Source organism: Primulina huaijiensis, chromosome 11 (assembly GCF_012295235.1).
Source record: "Primulina huaijiensis isolate GDHJ02 chromosome 11, ASM1229523v2, whole genome shotgun sequence".
Lineage (NCBI taxonomy): Eukaryota > Viridiplantae > Streptophyta > Magnoliopsida > Lamiales > Gesneriaceae > Primulina > Primulina huaijiensis.
Window position 1 is genome coordinate 25,373,807 of NC_133316.1, and position 17,457 is coordinate 25,391,263.

The window sequence follows — 17,457 nt, forward strand, 5'->3', positions numbered from 1 at the left end:
AGCTTAAGCACACCTAATTGTTTGAAGACCACCAATCCAGAACGGGATGGATCCAGAAAGAAAGTTGTGATCAAAATCAAGATAAGTAAATATCTTGCACTGGGAAAGTTGAACAGGTATCTGCCCAGTAAGTAGATTTTCCGAGAGGTCCAACAGTGACAGTTGTCGAATCAAACCCATGGTCCATGAGATCTTTCCTGTAAATTGGTTTTTCCCTAGCCTTAACCTTTCAAGGAAAGATGAATTACCAATCTGATATGGAATTTCATGATCGAATGCATTTTTGGTAACGTCAAAAGAAATAAACAAATGCGATGTACAGATTGGTGCAATGCTTCCGTTAAGCCTGTTGTGAGAGAGATTTACCCTGGTCAAGTTGTGAGGTTTGCAAGCGTCTCAGACAGGCTTCCTTGAATATAATTGTTGTACATCATTTGTTCAAAAGCTTGTAAATTTCCAACAATCTCTGGTATTCTACCTGACAACCGGTTATCTGCCAGATCAATTATCTTTAGTTGATGTCACTTACCCATGCGGGGAGGAATTTCCCCATAGATATCATTCTACCGAATATGAAGGAAATTTAGATGCTGTAGCTTTCCAAGGGTGACGGGAATGACCCCTGAAAAGATTGCCGAAGAAGTCAACCATTTGCAAGCTCGAGGAGTTCCGAATCTCTACAAGGATCTCTCTAGACAACATATTTTTTTAGACATCTGAAGATTCCCAAGAATCCCAATGTCTTTGGGCAGGTTGCCCTGTAAATTATTCTGATAAAGGGATAATGTATGCAGATTGGTTAAGTTTGCTATGGACGGAGAAAAAGAACCAGACAAACTATTATTGTTAAGAATGAGATCAGTCTGCTGAAGCAACTCATAAAGCTCTGATGGAATGAATCCGTCGAGCATGTTATTGGAAAAATCAAGCTGCTTAAGCGACCGACAGTCTCTTATTTCTGATGGAAACCATCCAGAAAGCTGATTTGAGCTAGCATCAAGTGTTCCAAACTGGATGTGTTGGAACATATGCATGTGGTAATAGGTCCTGTGAGATTGTTGCCGGAAAGCACGAGATAAACCAGTTGTCCCGTTGTTCCCAACTCTTCTGGGATTTCACCGATGAGATTGTTGGCAGATAACTTGTGTTTAGGCTTTATTGACTCTAATGTTAAAAAATTATTTTAATAATGTTTTACGATTTTATTCAAATATTGTATTTAATTTATCTGTATACTCATGCAAGCTGAATAGATAAAATCCTTGAATATATAATAGGTACCATGAGGTTTTTCTCTCAACGTAAGATCATGAAACTCATTAAGAAGTATACCATATATTCTAAACATGTTCCTGGTCGAACAAGCCACTTAAAATTGGTGTTGGGTACAATAATTGTCCATGTTTGGTAGAACGATCGAGCCGTGGTGCTTGAGCTTCTATGCGGTTTAAAATATTTGAGTTGCACAATTGTCACCAGCTATAGCTTTTGGTAAAGCGACAAGCGTTCAGTCATACAATTGGTATCAGAGTCAAGTTCACGGGTTCGATTCTCATTGATTGCAAGGAGTACAATTGTTAGGAGAGAGATTGTTGGGTGCAATCATTGTTCATACTTGGTAGAATGATCGAACCGTGGTGCTTAAGCTGCTGTGCGGTATAAAAGATTTGAGTTGCACCATTACCACCAGCTAGAGCTTTTGGTAAAGCGGCAAGCGCTCGGTCCTACAATTAGGATAAAGGTTGTTTGAGCTTGATACTAGCATCTATGATGTAAAAGCTATATTTTATTGGTAAGGGCATGAAGATGTTCATTCACACAGATGAGTGATTATTTGATAATTCACTGAATAACCATCCCTCGAACTGTCCAAGTGGTTATCATTTATCGAGGGAAATAGTCCGCTGTTATGGTTATATATCATTAGTCTTTTGACCCGAGACAACTTAAAGGCTCTACGTACTAGCATGCACTTTGATCTCATCAGATGGCGATATTGGGTGTAGTTTCGAAATACGTGTGAGCAAATGCACTGTAGTCGGGGACTCACCTTTTGCCTACGTTGAAGATATCTTATGTGATCTGATGAGTTAATTGTGCAAGGAATCTCTGGCCAGAATAAGGCATGTGCATTTTGGAAATGTTTTTTATCGGTTAAACATTTCATGTCACTGTTATTATTCAAATATACATTACATCGTTAGTGAATTCATATGGAACTCTCGATACACCAATGGTTGCTGATTCGATCGTGATATATGAATTGAAAGGGCCATACTGTACTTTAAGCATAACTTAAGATTCTTCCGGACACTATCGTGATACCTAGGAGATCATAGAGCGATGTTACTAAACGCTCTTACCATGATTCGATGGGTGAAATCAGAAATGAATTCTGACATTCTTGATCAAGGGGTTGATGAAAAGAACGAGGCTAATTACGGTACATCTGAATAAGAATAAATGTTATTGTGAACTCACGGCTAGCTGTATCCCTGAACCATTGAGAGTCACACAAGTATCTGACTCTGTGTTCCCGTTGAGATAGTCAAGTTCAAAGAATTGAATATGGCGACTGTAATTTGATGGAGACCAAACAGAATTTTTATAAAAGAGTTTATAAGTTGATTTCATATGTAGTAACAAGTGTAAGTTAGCTTAAATGCTAGTTGAGTAGAGAGTAAAACTGTCTGTTTGACGAAAGAGTTCACAAAACTGACCGGTACTAAAAATGGATCAAAATTTTTAATTTTCAATATATGAACAAAATTTGTATCCTTGACACATCAACACGGTCAGATCGTCGATCAGAGTTATAATGAATTCACAATTATTTATTTAATGAATTTGAAATTTATTAATTAAATAATAGTATTTATATGTCACAACAAGACTAGAGCAGTTTGAAAGCTCGACGGGAACGTCACCCTCCAGCTTGTTTTCTTGCAATATCAAGTTCTGGAGTTGTCCCAGCCTCCAGTTCTGGTGGTATGGGGCAGTAAGACTGCATGAGATCAAACCAAGGGCAACCAAATTGAATTTGTCCAGCGAGGTCATTGTCACCGATTCTGACGATTCTGAGATTGGATAGGGAGCCAAGTTAAGGAGGGATGGGTCCCGAAAGTTGGTTTGAGAAGAGAAGCAAAGATTCCAAATAAGAGAGGTTGGAGAAAGTAGAAGGGGTGGGGCCGGAGTTAGAATTAGTGGAAAGATCAAGGTGGAGCAGGTTTGGCAAAAGCGAGAGAGCAGGTGATGATATGGAGCCACGAAGAGAAGAAGCTGAGAGATTGAGAGCTATGACTTGCTGAAGTTGACAAGAAACTCCTCTCCACGCGCAGAAGCCGGCCTTGTTAACCTCGGACCACTCCTCCAAAACATCATCGTTGTCGACAAAAGATTTTTAACCTCCAAAAGGATTTTGACATCATCAGAATGAAGGTGCTGGCCATTGCCGACGATCAGAAAGAATATCAGCATAAGAAAAGGATTCAGCATTGCTGCAGGTTTATTATTAGAACTAGAAATAGCACTAGAAATAGAAATGTGAAAAGCAGCCTGGTAAATTGGCAACAGTCATCAATGGCCACCGATGTTAAGAACCAGTTATAGAGCGGGAGAGAAGAAAATCGAAGACTCGAGATGAATAATAATAATAATAATAATAATAATGCATGGCATGATGAGACAGACGGATAAACTTTAATAATAACAATAATAACGCATGGCATTATATGAGAGACGGATAAACTTCAAGTAATAAACTTTGTTGGAGGCTACGTATTGAATTGGAATTTTTAACCTACGACCTCATGATTCTTTTTTTATGGCGTCGTACCTAAATTTGGAATATAGGAAATCCTCCACACTTGAAATCAATTGCAGCAAACAAATTGCAATTATTTGAAGACTTAAAAAGTCTTTTTCGTTGTCTGTCTTCTTGTTGCCACAAACAAATTGCAATTGGTCCCTGACGCGTTGTGTCACACGTCTTATTTTAATGGCCAATAAAAAAAAATAATGATGCACACGCCAGACGATATCAAAAATCAATTTGACTGAGTAGAAACCAATTGTTTCATGTGTACGTCTAGTGCAGAATGGGCACACTATTAAAACTCTGATAAATATTGGAAATTACGGCTGTCATTATAGAGTTGATTAATAGCCACGGCCTCATTCACAAACAAAACAAGTCCCTATACCCGCCATGTAGCATGTCCCCGTATATTCCTAGTTTACCGACGAGTCCAAAAAAAACCTCTGGGCATGGGGGGCGGCACCAAAGGGCTCCACAAGCAAGAAAGATACCTAGCTAGCTACTCCCCATTGTTTTGTAAAATTCAGATGACCACACTGCAATAATATCACAACCAATCCATGTAAAAGATTCCTTCATATGACCCAATCCATGCACCCCAATAATGCTCCTGCCAGTAGCACCTGTAATTCTCGCCATCTAGTCTCAAACATATAAATGAGTCAAAAACAATAACTCACGAAATCATTGCGCTAAAGATTTGATAAAACAGCAGGCATACGTCTAACCCTTGGCCAACACACAGCTGAAGGTGTCGAATTCATGAATCTATTCTTGAAGAGCAATTCACCAGACTTGATGTCCCAGAGACGGAGATAGCAGTCCTCTCCACCTGACAATTGCAGACTGTCAGTATCATTGTCGCGTAAATATTTGCATGCATCAAAACAAAGTTTACTTGACCTGACATGACAACTTTCTCAGATGGGTCAACTCCAAGATCTATCCTGGTATGAGAATTAATATTCCCATCATATGATTGAACTGGCCCCCTCTGCATCCCACGATGATCATAGAGCTTGATCTAGAGAGACAAGTTGATGTAATTTATGCAGGTATCAACAATCATACATGCATACACCCCAATCTATGCTGACCATGATCAGTATATTTCTGATGTAACATTTACCGATAGGTGTATATCAAAGGCCTTTGAATATTTAGCATAAACTATAGCCAAAACCTAAACAATCTACATGACAAATTTTATATAAGCACTAAAGTTGGAAGCAAAGAATGACCAGAAACAAGTAATAAATCGATGTTCCAAAACATAAGTAAAAAATTTAGGAGATACCTATTAGATTAAAAAATAAGATACAGATTTCCTCTTCGAAACATGGAAGAGCCCTCGTTATTTAAAACATCCAGTACAATACTCTTCAAGGTTGAGCGTAAGAACATAAAACAACAACTATTAACTAAAACCATCTTCAAAGCTCTTGTAGCCTATTTTATCCTAACAAATTGAGGGATATTTCTAAGATGCGTTACAAAGTCCCAAAACCCTCTAAAATCTCCCAAAAAACTTAATTATTCCAACTCTTTCGAAGCACAATTTGTCGAGCATTTTTTTTCCTTTTCCTGATGTTAACAAAAGTTTAAAGTTTCACAAAAAGAATCTTGAACAGATAACATAGATGGCAGTAACATGTGGTGGTGGATATGCAGCAAAAACTAAAACTAGGATTATAACACAATCAAGATTTTTGCTCATCCGAAACAAATTAGTAACATTCATGTATTTTAGAGCCTCAATATTTAATAATGACAAGACAATTCAAAAAATTTAGAAGACTAACCGATCCATCCATTGAGCTAGCGAAGAAATATTGATCACAAAGCTGAAGTAATTTCAAACTACATTTTGGAAAGGAAAAATAAGAGTGACAGTAATAAAATCAAGTAATACATACAAAGAAGCATATAAAATATAAGGTAGATAGCCAACTAACCAGCAGACAGATGACTGCATTGATATTGTAGAGGAGCTATGAGTGTTCCGGTTGATCTGCATAAATTGACCTCAAAATATTAATCACACTATTCCAATGCTGGCACACAACTTGGAAAACTAATAGAAGCTAGATTGTAGTTGAAGCAAAATTGAATAAAAACTGAAAATGAATTCTGAATATTCCTTGTATCAATATATTGTGGCAAAGAACTCCAGCATTAAGGTACTACTTTTAAATCTAACTAGCATGAAGTACGAGCAATGCACGTAGACACCAATTAGATATAATAGAAATTTAAAATTAATCATCAAACGAAATTTTCCTAAGAGGTAAAAAGCAAATTGATAAAAAATATAACCAATAAAAATATTATTTCATTAAAATAATATTTAATATTAACTTTTGCTAGATTTTTTAACCTTTTTACATATTTCTTTTACCCATCCTTTCTCAGAATTCAACACCATGGATAACTGTTTTTATAATGGAGGGGATCTTTGTAAAATAATGTCAATAATTATTTTCTTCTTTTGAGATAAAGTTTAAAAGAGCAAATTAAATATAGGTATGTAATCAATTACATATTCAAACAAGATAGTATGAGCAGTAAATATCAAGAAAATTAATGAATCACCAACTCAAGCTTTTAATTGATATAAACAGATGAAATATTAAAATATGTAATGTTACTAAATTCTTAAACTTTTTGTTTATTACTTTTATTTTACATTAGATCTTGTCAAACCCTTGAATTTGTTGTATAACATTTAAACAAATTCCTATATAATTCAAATAGATTCACATAAACAACTATATTAACCGAATAAACTCATACAACAATTAATAAATACAATTTTATGGCTACTCGTACGATTACCATCATAAATATTTGAAATATAACAAATAAAATAAACTTTCATAAAATAGCAAATGAAATAATAACGTGAATTATAAAATCTTTAAAACTTAGAATTAATTATGCCAAACTTCTAAAGTTCTTAAACAATATTTAATATAACTATTTATTAAGTATTACCCTATTTATTATAGTAATGAATTGTAAATTAATCAAAATAAATATACAATTTAGCTGCTCAATTTACAGAACAGGAAAAAATTCAATCTAATTCAGGTCATATCTGATTGTCCATATATCTCTTTGTGATGTTAAAATTATTTATATTCTTATAGTGTCTTTTGACTTACAATAAAGATGAATCAGGTTAGTCTGCCATTTCACTTTTTCTAAGTAACCATCTAATCTTACATTTTCTTCTAGTCTTTATGATTATTTTTATAACATTTTCCATTTATTATAGTATATGCAATTATTCTAAAAACGATAACATAAGAGACTTAAAATTTTGATAATTTATTAATATGATAAATACAAAGTTACACAGTTTACTTTCAATCAAAATAAAAATTTTAGATTTAAATCAAATTAATATACTATAAATACTAATTAGTACTATACCATAAAAATTATCAAGTAAGACAAAGTGCGTTTAACTTTAACATCTGAAAATCCAATAAGAAGTTGAGAAGTTGGCTACAGTTCATTAATTAAAAAGTTGAAATATTTTGATTATTCACACAAGTATCTTTAATAAATCCAATAGTAATTATTTAAAGAAAATTTTCATAATTCCTTGTTTTTAGCGTATATGTTAAAATTAGAAAGATCATATATTTTACAAATACGTAGTTCTTGCATTGACAAACTCCAAATTATGATGTACATGCCATAAATATTCTAAGGACATGCCCTTACTTGTTTCTGGCGAGTGTCAACAGTCACAATCGCTCCATTTCTCAGCCCACAAAGAATTATGTTCCCCTAGAGAAAGGTAGGAAATCAAAAAAAATGTAAAACTATAAATGCTCAGCTTCATGTAATATAACTTATCTAATTAAAAAACTACACAGGAGGTCAGTTAAACATGGGACTCTATTCATTCCACTTCCATAAGTTAATGAAATCTGATGAGGCCAAAATCTTTTAGAAGAGATCTAGAACATGATTTTATAATCGATAAAATAAATCCATTTATCAAAAGCAGAGACAAGTACTTTGAACATATTCAGGCAAAAATAAAACCTTAGTTAATCAGGGATACCAAATACGTTTTGTTCGTTTTGATTGAAAAATGCATATAGTATTAGAATAGTATGTTTCAAAAATGTATCATAACAGATAATAATGTATTGTAGCTTGGATTTGTATAAAAATAACTCTAGTAAAGATATAAGCTGAAGGCAAATGGTACTAATAAAGGTTTCAAGAAAAATTCAAAATGATTAAGACTTTAAGTAGAGATGTCTGATACAAAAAGGTGCGAATAAAACTGGAAACAAAATCTACTAAATCCTACCCCAAAAAGTGAAGGCATACATCAACTAAGATCTGTGCTAAAAATGAGTTAATTTGAAGTACATAGAGGCAAAACAAACAGTCTAGCAGAATTTCTCACTATGGATACAAATTAGCTGTTGTGACTCGAGTGCATGAACGTAAAGGTATTCTTAGGTTTGTGATTTGTCCTTTTCATCTCATAATATTAGAGCATATTAAGTTCCAGAAGAGCAGTAAAAGAATCGTTGCAAGTAAAAAAACGAAAGAAGTGATAAAATCAATGAAATGTTTGATGATGGGCGAACAAATTAGCGACCTAATCACAAGCAAGGAAAATATATAGTCATTGGATCATTCAGGTCTTCACGGAGGAAGACATCAAAAGTTATCTCTGTTTGCATAAATATCTCATAAATCATATTCAATGCCTTAAATTAAAACATAGAATTTATAGCATAAAAATGGTCATGCACTGCACTGTGTTCTCGAATTACTTTCACACTAAAAATACATCACATCCCCTACAATCAGTAAAGAAAATTCTATACAAACGAAGATGAGAAAATAAAAAACCCAGAAATTTCATCCATTGCATCCTAAGGATAGCCGTAGTTCTCTATAAAAAACTGTTCAGATAGGAAAGTGAAAAACAGATTAGACATAGCTTTGCCATAAAGGAGGAGACAGGCGGAAATTCATTTACTGAGGGCAATCCATGAGACAAACCAATTGAAAGCCCAATTAGCAAAGCTCATACTTAATGATAAAAAACCCAGCATGCATGACTTTTCATCTCCCTCAGGCCTCAAGTTCTATATGTGACGGGCCACCGTGCAGTTCAGCATTTTGTGAGTTGCCTCTTGCATTTGGTTCCTGTTTTTTCTAGCCCCAGAATATTTCACCAAATAATATCCTTATTCCTACCAAATATCATATATTACAGTGTGCTGCTATGTGAAGGACTAAAGATTAACAGAATTAGTATCCTTATTCCTACCAAATTTCATATATTGTTTGCTATGAAAAATATTTAATTTATGTAATATTATATTATAAATCACTTTATATATGTTTGGTTTAAAAATTTATGTCAAATGCGCTTTACTTTGCTAAATCGTGTGCTTCGCCTTGCGCCTCAAGCTCCAGGATCTTAGTGTTTTAGTACGCCTTGCGTCCTAAATAACTATGAACGGGGGATGCAACAAGTTCGTTCTAATCTCAAATACATCTTCAGGAAGTGCAGTTATTGAAACTCACAGACAAATTAAGCTGTAGGGATAATACATCACTTTTACAACGGAACACCCATGATGATGCTCCAGTTTCCATATTCAGTAGTGCTGCTCCCCTGTTGGTTCCTACACCAACAAAAAGATTGATAATCATAAGACACAATAAGTTGCTTCAATGCAATTATTTTTTTTGACTTGTTATATGAATATATCATAAATAAATAATTTCTAAGAAAATACAAATTTTGTAACAAAAACTTAAAACTCCTGACGCATTCAGCAAAAACAGCTGAGAAAGTATCCAGTCTGTTGAAAATTCATGTCTCATAAACATGGAAAATCTGTCAGCCTTTCAATTTTATAGGTACAATGAAAGATCAAGGAACAAACAACCAGGGAAGACCTTCCAAAACCACAGGGAGAAAATTGTAAAAAATTACTAGCTAGCATATGTCGAGTGATATAACCAAGGAACTTGCCAATCACAGCATGCACTCCTTCAGGATCACAGTCGATTGTCCATAGTGTCTGTTTAAATGCAGCAAGCTCATAAAATCCATCCCTGGCTATGGGAACACCTATGTCAAAATCAAGTGGTTTACTTAAGTCCAGAAGATAGACAGATCCAGGCACCCTGTCAGATCCCAGAGTTGTTATCCTGTTTCTTAAGTTAAGTTTTACAAACATAATTGATGAAGGTTTTTCCAAATATCCAAGATACCGATATCTTGAGACTTGAAACAGAAACTAAGACTTTATATGAATACCATTCATACTACATAAGAGAAAATATTTACCAGATCAGTGTAAGATAATAAACGTTCAACGAAAACAACACAAAACAGGGCATTTGAGAAGCTAATGTTACATAATTGAGGCATTACTTATTTCAAAATTTTAAACTATCATACAACTGGTAATGAGCATAAGAGAATTTCCAAATGGATACACAAGATGTTTTGACATGGCATCTTCAGAAGGTGCAGAACACTTCATAGATGCCTTTATGCATGATATATCAGATGGCATATATGTCACAGCTGCATGAGAACTCCCAATCTGTCTCAACAGATTTTGGTGTCTTCCAAATTGATCAAGATTGAGTGGCCATACAGAATATGTTGTGTATCTCTGTGTTGAATCAATTTCTTGTCCAGCTTTTCCAACTTGGAAAAAACTGAAAATCTCACGCCAAAGCTTCAGACTTAAAAATAATAAGAGAAAGAAAAATAACACAAAAAACATAAAGGTGCAAAAGATATCAGGGATGGAGAGCCAGCAACTAAAAAAAAGGAACTAACCACGTTAGCTTCCAGCTTCCTCCTACATCTCGATACACATGGTAATCTAGAGAATTTTTTTCTCTCAGACTCGGTAGGCATATTTATTTATTTATAACATAAATGCAAGGAACTAGCAGAATGAATGTGCTACATGTAGTTTAGTGTATAATGACGGATAGACGAAGATATTTATATGTATGGTGACACAAACTTATTTCGCTCCAATATAGGAATAAAGAAACGCCAAATCATTTTGCGGAAAAAAGCCTTGCCACCTGAATACTTTAAAAAAGTCTGAAAAGAAAGGAAGCGGACAGATGCATGCACACATTTGCCAACATAATGTGAAGGTTTAAGTAAACAATGAAAACATTTGACCAAAAAAATCCATAATATGGAAAGAAAACAGTCTCCTAAGAGAACAACTTTGGAATCATGATGCTCCACCACTGTGAATGAATATTTGACCAACCAAAGTCATTACTGTCTCCTAAACAAATACCCTGGGAATCGTGATGCTTTCCCCTTCAGCATTAACAGTACAAAAATTCAAAATTAGGCTGGCAAATTCAAACTTACCAAAGTAAGCCATTTACGCCACCACTTAGCAATACATCCCTCTTCATTATACCACGTGGCAAGGTTACATCAACAACTGCGTGTTCCAATGCTATATTTCCCATCTTATTTGTCCCTTGATAAGTCCATATCTGCATGTATGAATTTTTGTATGAAGAAACTTTCTTTTTCCATTGGACAACATTTCAGGTTGGGTATGGGAAGAAATAAAATAAGATGCTTCTAGATCTTGCAGAATCTCTAAGGACAGGCTTCTCTATTTATATAAATAATATATTTAGTTATTATTTTTACAAATTAAGAATTTTTAAGTACTTGATTTAGTTATAACTTTTCTACGTCTAAAATGATGGTTAAATCATAGTAGTTAAAGGCGCATGTCTGGCTGCACCAAGGTGCACCCCTTGCAAAAGGCGTACACCTGCAAACGATTTTGCAAAGCAAGAATCACACTCGAGGCGCCCTTTTCCTTGCCTCTTGAAATTGGTGGCTTTCTCTTTGTTTTTAGGTCGGTAAGTGATGGGGCATTTTACTTCTATTTTTTCAATTCTATCCATATACTCTTCCTTATTCCAGTTTAAAAATCAATCTATCATCCTCTAAGGCATGCTCTTGCCAATAAAAATGTCGAATTCTGAATTTTTTTATTAATATTATTGATTATTATTATTTAATTGTTTGTGAAATATGATTTTGTAATATAATATTTAGTTAAAATTCGCTTTATATAAATGAATTATAAACATTTATGACAGATGCACTTTACTTCAATAAAGTGTGCACCTCGCCTTGCACCTAGCACATCAGACTCCAAGGCACCCTTGCACTTTAGTGCGCCAATAAATATGGGTTAATACATTTAGAAGTGACTTATCGTATGTGTAAGAGTTAATTGAAGTAAAAAAATTTGGACAAAAGTACAAGTACTCAAATGCAACTAATAACACTCGATTTCGTTGGTGCTATCCAATTGAATAAAATTCAATAGCTTACTTATTTCAAAGAGTGAATTTACAAGCTCAATCAAGCTTTTTTGAAAATCTCAAGGGTATGAATAAAGATCTTGTGAAAATTTTTCATTTGTATATCGTTATAGACAATCCCATCTATATTATCTAAAATAGTCTATGGAATTCAAACATGAACTCTATTTACGTATTATTTCTATCTTATTCATTATTTCTATCTTATGGGCTCTTCTTATTGTTTATTTCGGCATATCGATTTACGACTATAGTCTGAAGTAAAAAAAATTGGACAAAAGTACAAGTGCTCAAATGCAACTAACAATTTCAAAACAAAAACAAAACGAAAAAATTAGTACAAATTTAAATATGGTTAACATTCTAATGACGAGAAGGTACACAAAACTTTGTGCCAAAAAAATAAAGTCAAATATAGATACCGATCTATACATGAGAGTAAAAATTCCTCGTTAATTATAAAGTTATTCCTTAAAAATGCAAATCAAATTGTATCATATTGTTGGCAACTAGGGCAAGCGTTTCCCACCATTAATAAGATATTATAATGCTTATTTTTACTATCATATTCATTGATAGTAGTCTCATAGTCATTTACATGTATACTTTTCCACACTAATTTAAAATTTGTATTAAGATCAAGCTCTTACCACTAGACTAAAAATTATAATTGTTAGAAAATGCACAACTTTATTTCATTATATTTGTGGCAGCGTATAGCCTCATTCTAAACGACAGTGAAAATGAAAGGTTGCACTGACTTGGGTGTCAACGACTCGGGTTTTTAGGCAACATGAGTCCAAGAAGGGACATGCCTTATTATTGATGTTGTCTCATCATCTTTGAGACCAGTCTTTCTATTTCCTTGCCACTAGACTCTGTCCCCAATAGAGACAGTCTTATCCATTAAGATCTGGCGTTTTTTTACGGCTCATCTAGCCAATCAGATCTATCAACGCAACGTGGGCAACTTGAATCACAAGTTCTTCCCAGGGGTTCGCTCGTCCCAAAATAGTCTCATCTAGCCAATCAGATCTAACAACGCAACGTCGGCAACTTGAATCACAAGAGCTTCCGAGGGGTTCACTCGTCCTAAAATACTACTCTCACTAATACACGGTTAACCCAACATTTGGGATATTCCTTCATTAATTAATTAGTTTGGACTCATTCTGGTTTATACCTATAGTTAGTGGCATTTACATACTTGGCTATATTTATTCTGTCAAATTTATCCTAATTCTATCAACTTTATGTTTAAACAAATTTTCAGTAATTAAGTTAATACAGTCTTGTTTAAAAAAAAGTTGACAAAGTTGGAATCTGATAAGTGGGAACATAACAGCTTCTAGGGTGCTCAACAAATTAAACAACACAAATTAACAAGTGACAGAACATTGCCTACAAAAGGATTTCTGGAAACACTTACATAAATAACATGCAACACAAACTACTTGCAATGCAAAAATTTTGCTCAATCTAATTTGTTGCGGAGAGAGGTGAACTGTAATACTAATTAGTGAACTGTAATAAAGAGATGGAGAAATAATGGGTAAAAAATCTTACTAGAGGTTGTGAGGCATGTCGCTTTTGATATTCCGCTTGAAAGCTCAACTTCCCTTTGCTAGAAGATATTACATTACCACATAGCTCACGCACCCGAATCAGCTCACTGTTTCTCATTCTCATGTGTTCATGTATGCTGTCAGCCTGTAATTTGGATGTGAAATAGTAACAAAGTTAGCCTCTTTGTCATTTCAGCCTAGATGGTATACAATAAACTGTCGTCGTCTGGTGAAACACTTCTTAGGTTTTGTTAGCAAGTGTTGTTCGCAAATACTCAGTGATTCATAATTTGTCAAAACCAGGGCATTCGAGCCATTGAACAGAATAATTGTGTCAACTGAACCACTAGCTAACATGTAATATTTAATGGTAACATATGTATAGAACAAAACTAATCTTTCTATTCAATTCCATAAGGATAGGATACCGTTTTAACACTGTGTAAGTAATTTCCCAATACAACTTGCTTAAATAAATATATCAATATTTTGTAATAAGATGGCGTGGAAATGTGGGCTCTTGGATCCGGGGAGTTTGCCACTTCACTTATGTAGTTCGTAAGGAAAAAGAAATTTCTCAAAAGTTGATAATAAATGGTAACTCGACCTTAAGCGTCACAGCATCTCAATCAAAGAATAATAATAATACAAATGAAAATAGTCATAAAGCATATTAGGGAGGCACCGGTGTGGGTTCAGAGAGTAGTGGTAGAGAAGGAGGTTTTGAAGAAGAACCCGGAATAGGACCCTTGAAAGGGAAGTATCTATTCTTCGCTGCATCATAGTAAAATCCAGGAAGTTCTGAAGAAAATCAAACCACCCGTTAATGCTAGCTATTATTATCCTAAAAATTGCAAGGCGGAGAGAATAAGAGATAGAATTGAACCTTTAGGCATGATTGAGGCTATAACTTTTACACTATCCTCGCTATGGTATATGATACGCGATCGAGGAGACAGCGGCGATAGGCCGACGGTTTCCAGCACTCCATTCTTTTTGTATATATATGGGGTTGGGTTGACAGACAAAACAAACTCCAAAGCCCAATAGGTTCCCAGAAGTTGACCCAGCCCAGTTTTCATAAGTTCTTTATTTTTATTTTGGTTTACATTCTTTTTAATTTTTATTTATATTTATTTGTGTCTTCACATTTGTTTTTCTTTTCACAAGGATAACCAGTTCCATAGCTTGATGAGGATAATTTTGTAAAATAATCATGCTTAATAAATACCGCTAGGCTTATTTACACTTACTGTTCTTATACTTTTTTTAACTGTTGTAATCGTTTCTTTTTATTTTTGTTCTCTTAGAGTATAATTTATTATTTGTAAATTATCATTAATTACAATAATTTTTAGCAGGGAATTTTGGGTTTGTTAAAATTTGACATTTAGTTCTTATTTTTTTAGTACATAATTATATAGAATAACTTTTGTAGTGGAGGCAACTTATCTTATATATTAAAAAATTTATATATTATGATACCAAAATTATTTATTCTACACTTGAATAGCTAGAATACTATATCTATATATATACACACACACATATTTGAAATATGATGTAAAGTGTGGCAATAGGGAAAAAGTATTTGGCTATATAATTTAATGATATAATTTCGTGCAAAACTTAATACAAATAATGTTTGAATTACAAAAACTAAAATTAGTTTAAAAAATTTTATTGGTCGATTAGGAAGAAACATGAACCATAATTAAAGATGTAATTAGCATCATGCATGCTGAAATTCGGTGTTCGTATTTTTAACGAATAGGGCAAAAATACTCATTTTCTGTATTGATTGAAAAAGGAAGAAGAGAGAATTACATGGCTGTAATGTTAGGCAAGTGGAGGGGCCCACACAAAATAAAATATTCAAAATATTTTATCCCACATCAATTTGTTTACAAAGTTGCAGGAGGGAATTAGTTATAAATAGAGCTTAATTCCTTCGGTTATTGTGTCCCAAAATCAAAAGCTTTTAGCTTTGATAAAAAGAGAGTGCATAGAAAAAAAGATTGTATTTTTTCTTGAGTGCGGGAATTCTTTTGTGTGAGTTAGAGAAATATTTTTTCGGTATACTCGGGTTGGGAGTGTGAGAAATATTGAGTGTATTGGTGTATACACTTGTTGTAATATATCTTCCAGTTATAAAAGTTGTTAGGCTACGTCCGTAGCCTATATTGGGTGAACCACGTAAATCTTTGTATTCTTGTTGGTTATTTTATTCCGCAATTATTGGGTACTATATTATCATCGTGGTCGACATCGCTTCGGTGTAATTCCCCAACAACTGGTATCATAGTCTTGTTGTGAAAATTCTTAAGAATTCTGAGTATGCTCTGTTGTTGCAGCTTTGTCTGATCTTCCACATCAGAAAAGCTTTTTTAGATTTTTTGCTAAGGCTGGAGAAGTGACGGCTGGAGATGATGGATCGGGACCAGGAATCAACAAGTTCGACGGTACAGATTTTACGTTCTGGCAACTACAAATTATTGATTATTTGTATAGCAAGAAGTTGTATCAACCTCTATCTGGAAAGAAGCCGGAAAAGATGGAGGATGATGACTGGAAGCTTCTTGACCGACAAGTGTTAGGTGTAATACGTTTGACCCTAACGAAGAACGTGGCACATAACGTGGCGGAGGCAAAAACAACGGAGGAGATGATGTCATTTTGTCAGACATGTACGAAAAGCCATCGCCAAATAATAAAGTACATCTCATGAAGAAGTTATTTAACTTGAAGATGAGAGAAGATGTATCGGTGGCTAAACACATCAATGAATTCAACACGATTGTTTCACAGTTGACATCGGTTGAAATTAAAATTAATGATGAGATTCGGGCACTTATTCTTTTGGCGTCTTTACCAGACAATTGGGAATCGATGCGGGCAGCGATTAGTAACTCTGTTGGAAAAAGAAAGCTACAATTCAATGATGTCAGAGATCAAATTCTTGCTGAAGAAGTTCGCAAGATGGATTCTGGTGAAGGAACATCATCAAGTTCTGCTCTAAATCTCGAGAATAGAGCAAGGGGCAGGAGTGGTGAAAAGAGTTTTAACCAATGGCGCGGTAAGTCCAAGTCAAGAAATGGAAAAGACAAAAGCAACTTTGAAAAGAATGTGAAGTGCTGGAGCTGTGGTGAGACTGGTCACTTGAAAAAGAATTGCAGATCAACAAAGAACGACGCTAATGTTGTTACTAAGGAGGTACATGATGCTCTATTACTATCCATGGAAAGGCCGGTTGATTCTTGGGTTATGGACTCGGGAGCTTAGTTTCATACCACTGGTAATCGTGATGTATTCGATAATTCCATTGCGGGAGATTACGGAAAAGTTTTCCTGGCTGATGGAAAACCTTTGGAAATTGTTGGTATGGGTGATATCCGGATGAAGATGACAAATAGATCTGTCTGGAAAATCAACAAAGTAAGGCATATACCAGAGTTGACACACAATCTGATTTCAGTATGACAGCTTGATGACGAAGGTCATAAGGTGACCTTTGGTGATGGTTCTTGGAAAGTGAAAAAGGAAGCCATGATTGTTGCTCGAGGAAAGAAAACTGGAACACTTTATATGACTTCCAGTTTGAGAAATAAATTAGCGGCTATGGATGCTGGAGCTAATTCAAGTCTATGGCATAGTAGGCTTGGGGATACGAGTGAGAAGTGAATG

At 34.5% G+C, this 17,457-nt stretch overlaps 1 protein-coding gene and 1 pseudogene across 3 annotated transcripts; both read right to left on the bottom strand.

The window, feature by feature from the left end:
* Window positions 1-3: 3 nt before the first annotated feature.
* LOC140988542 (uncharacterized) lies at window positions 4-3,638 on the bottom strand (annotated as a pseudogene).
* A 394-nt stretch (window positions 3,639-4,032) lies between these two features.
* Window positions 4,033-14,796, bottom strand: LOC140987576 (uncharacterized). 3 transcript variants are annotated; one of them, XR_012177156.1, is made up of 14 exons: window positions 14,660-14,796; window positions 14,459-14,574; window positions 13,775-13,918; window positions 11,226-11,356; window positions 10,313-10,540; window positions 9,843-10,021; window positions 9,389-9,489; window positions 7,550-7,615; window positions 5,773-5,828; window positions 5,620-5,677; window positions 4,721-4,841; window positions 4,539-4,649; window positions 4,294-4,456; window positions 4,033-4,260 (listed from the first exon to the last, which is right to left on the bottom strand). XR_012177156.1 is itself a non-coding variant. In XM_073456142.1 (13 exons), the coding sequence occupies exons 1-13, from the start codon at window positions 14,667-14,669 to the stop codon at window positions 4,365-4,367; spliced, it is 1,413 nt and encodes a 470-aa protein (XP_073312243.1). In that variant the 5' UTR covers window positions 14,670-14,796; the 3' UTR covers window positions 4,033-4,364. The 3 variants fall into 3 exon arrangements, 2 of the variants coding, with proteins under 2 accessions (XP_073312243.1, XP_073312244.1); XM_073456142.1 differs by having other exon boundaries at window positions 4,033-4,456; XM_073456143.1 differs by lacking the exons at window positions 4,033-4,260; window positions 4,294-4,456; window positions 4,539-4,649; window positions 4,721-4,841 and adding an exon at window positions 4,848-5,000.
* Between the last annotated feature and the right edge of the window lie 2,661 nt (window positions 14,797-17,457).

Bases quoted from the DNA above. Each gene is read 5' to 3' on its own strand.
- LOC140987576 (XM_073456142.1), bottom strand. The intron at 9,490-9,842 runs GCAAGTTCCTTG...TTGTTGGTGTAG, and splicing joins AGGAGTGCATGCTGTGATTG to GAACCAACAGGGGAGCAGCA. The intron at 5,829-7,549 runs GTAAGGGCATGT...CAATTTATGCAG, and splicing joins TTGACACTCGCCAGAAACAA to ATCAACCGGAACACTCATAG.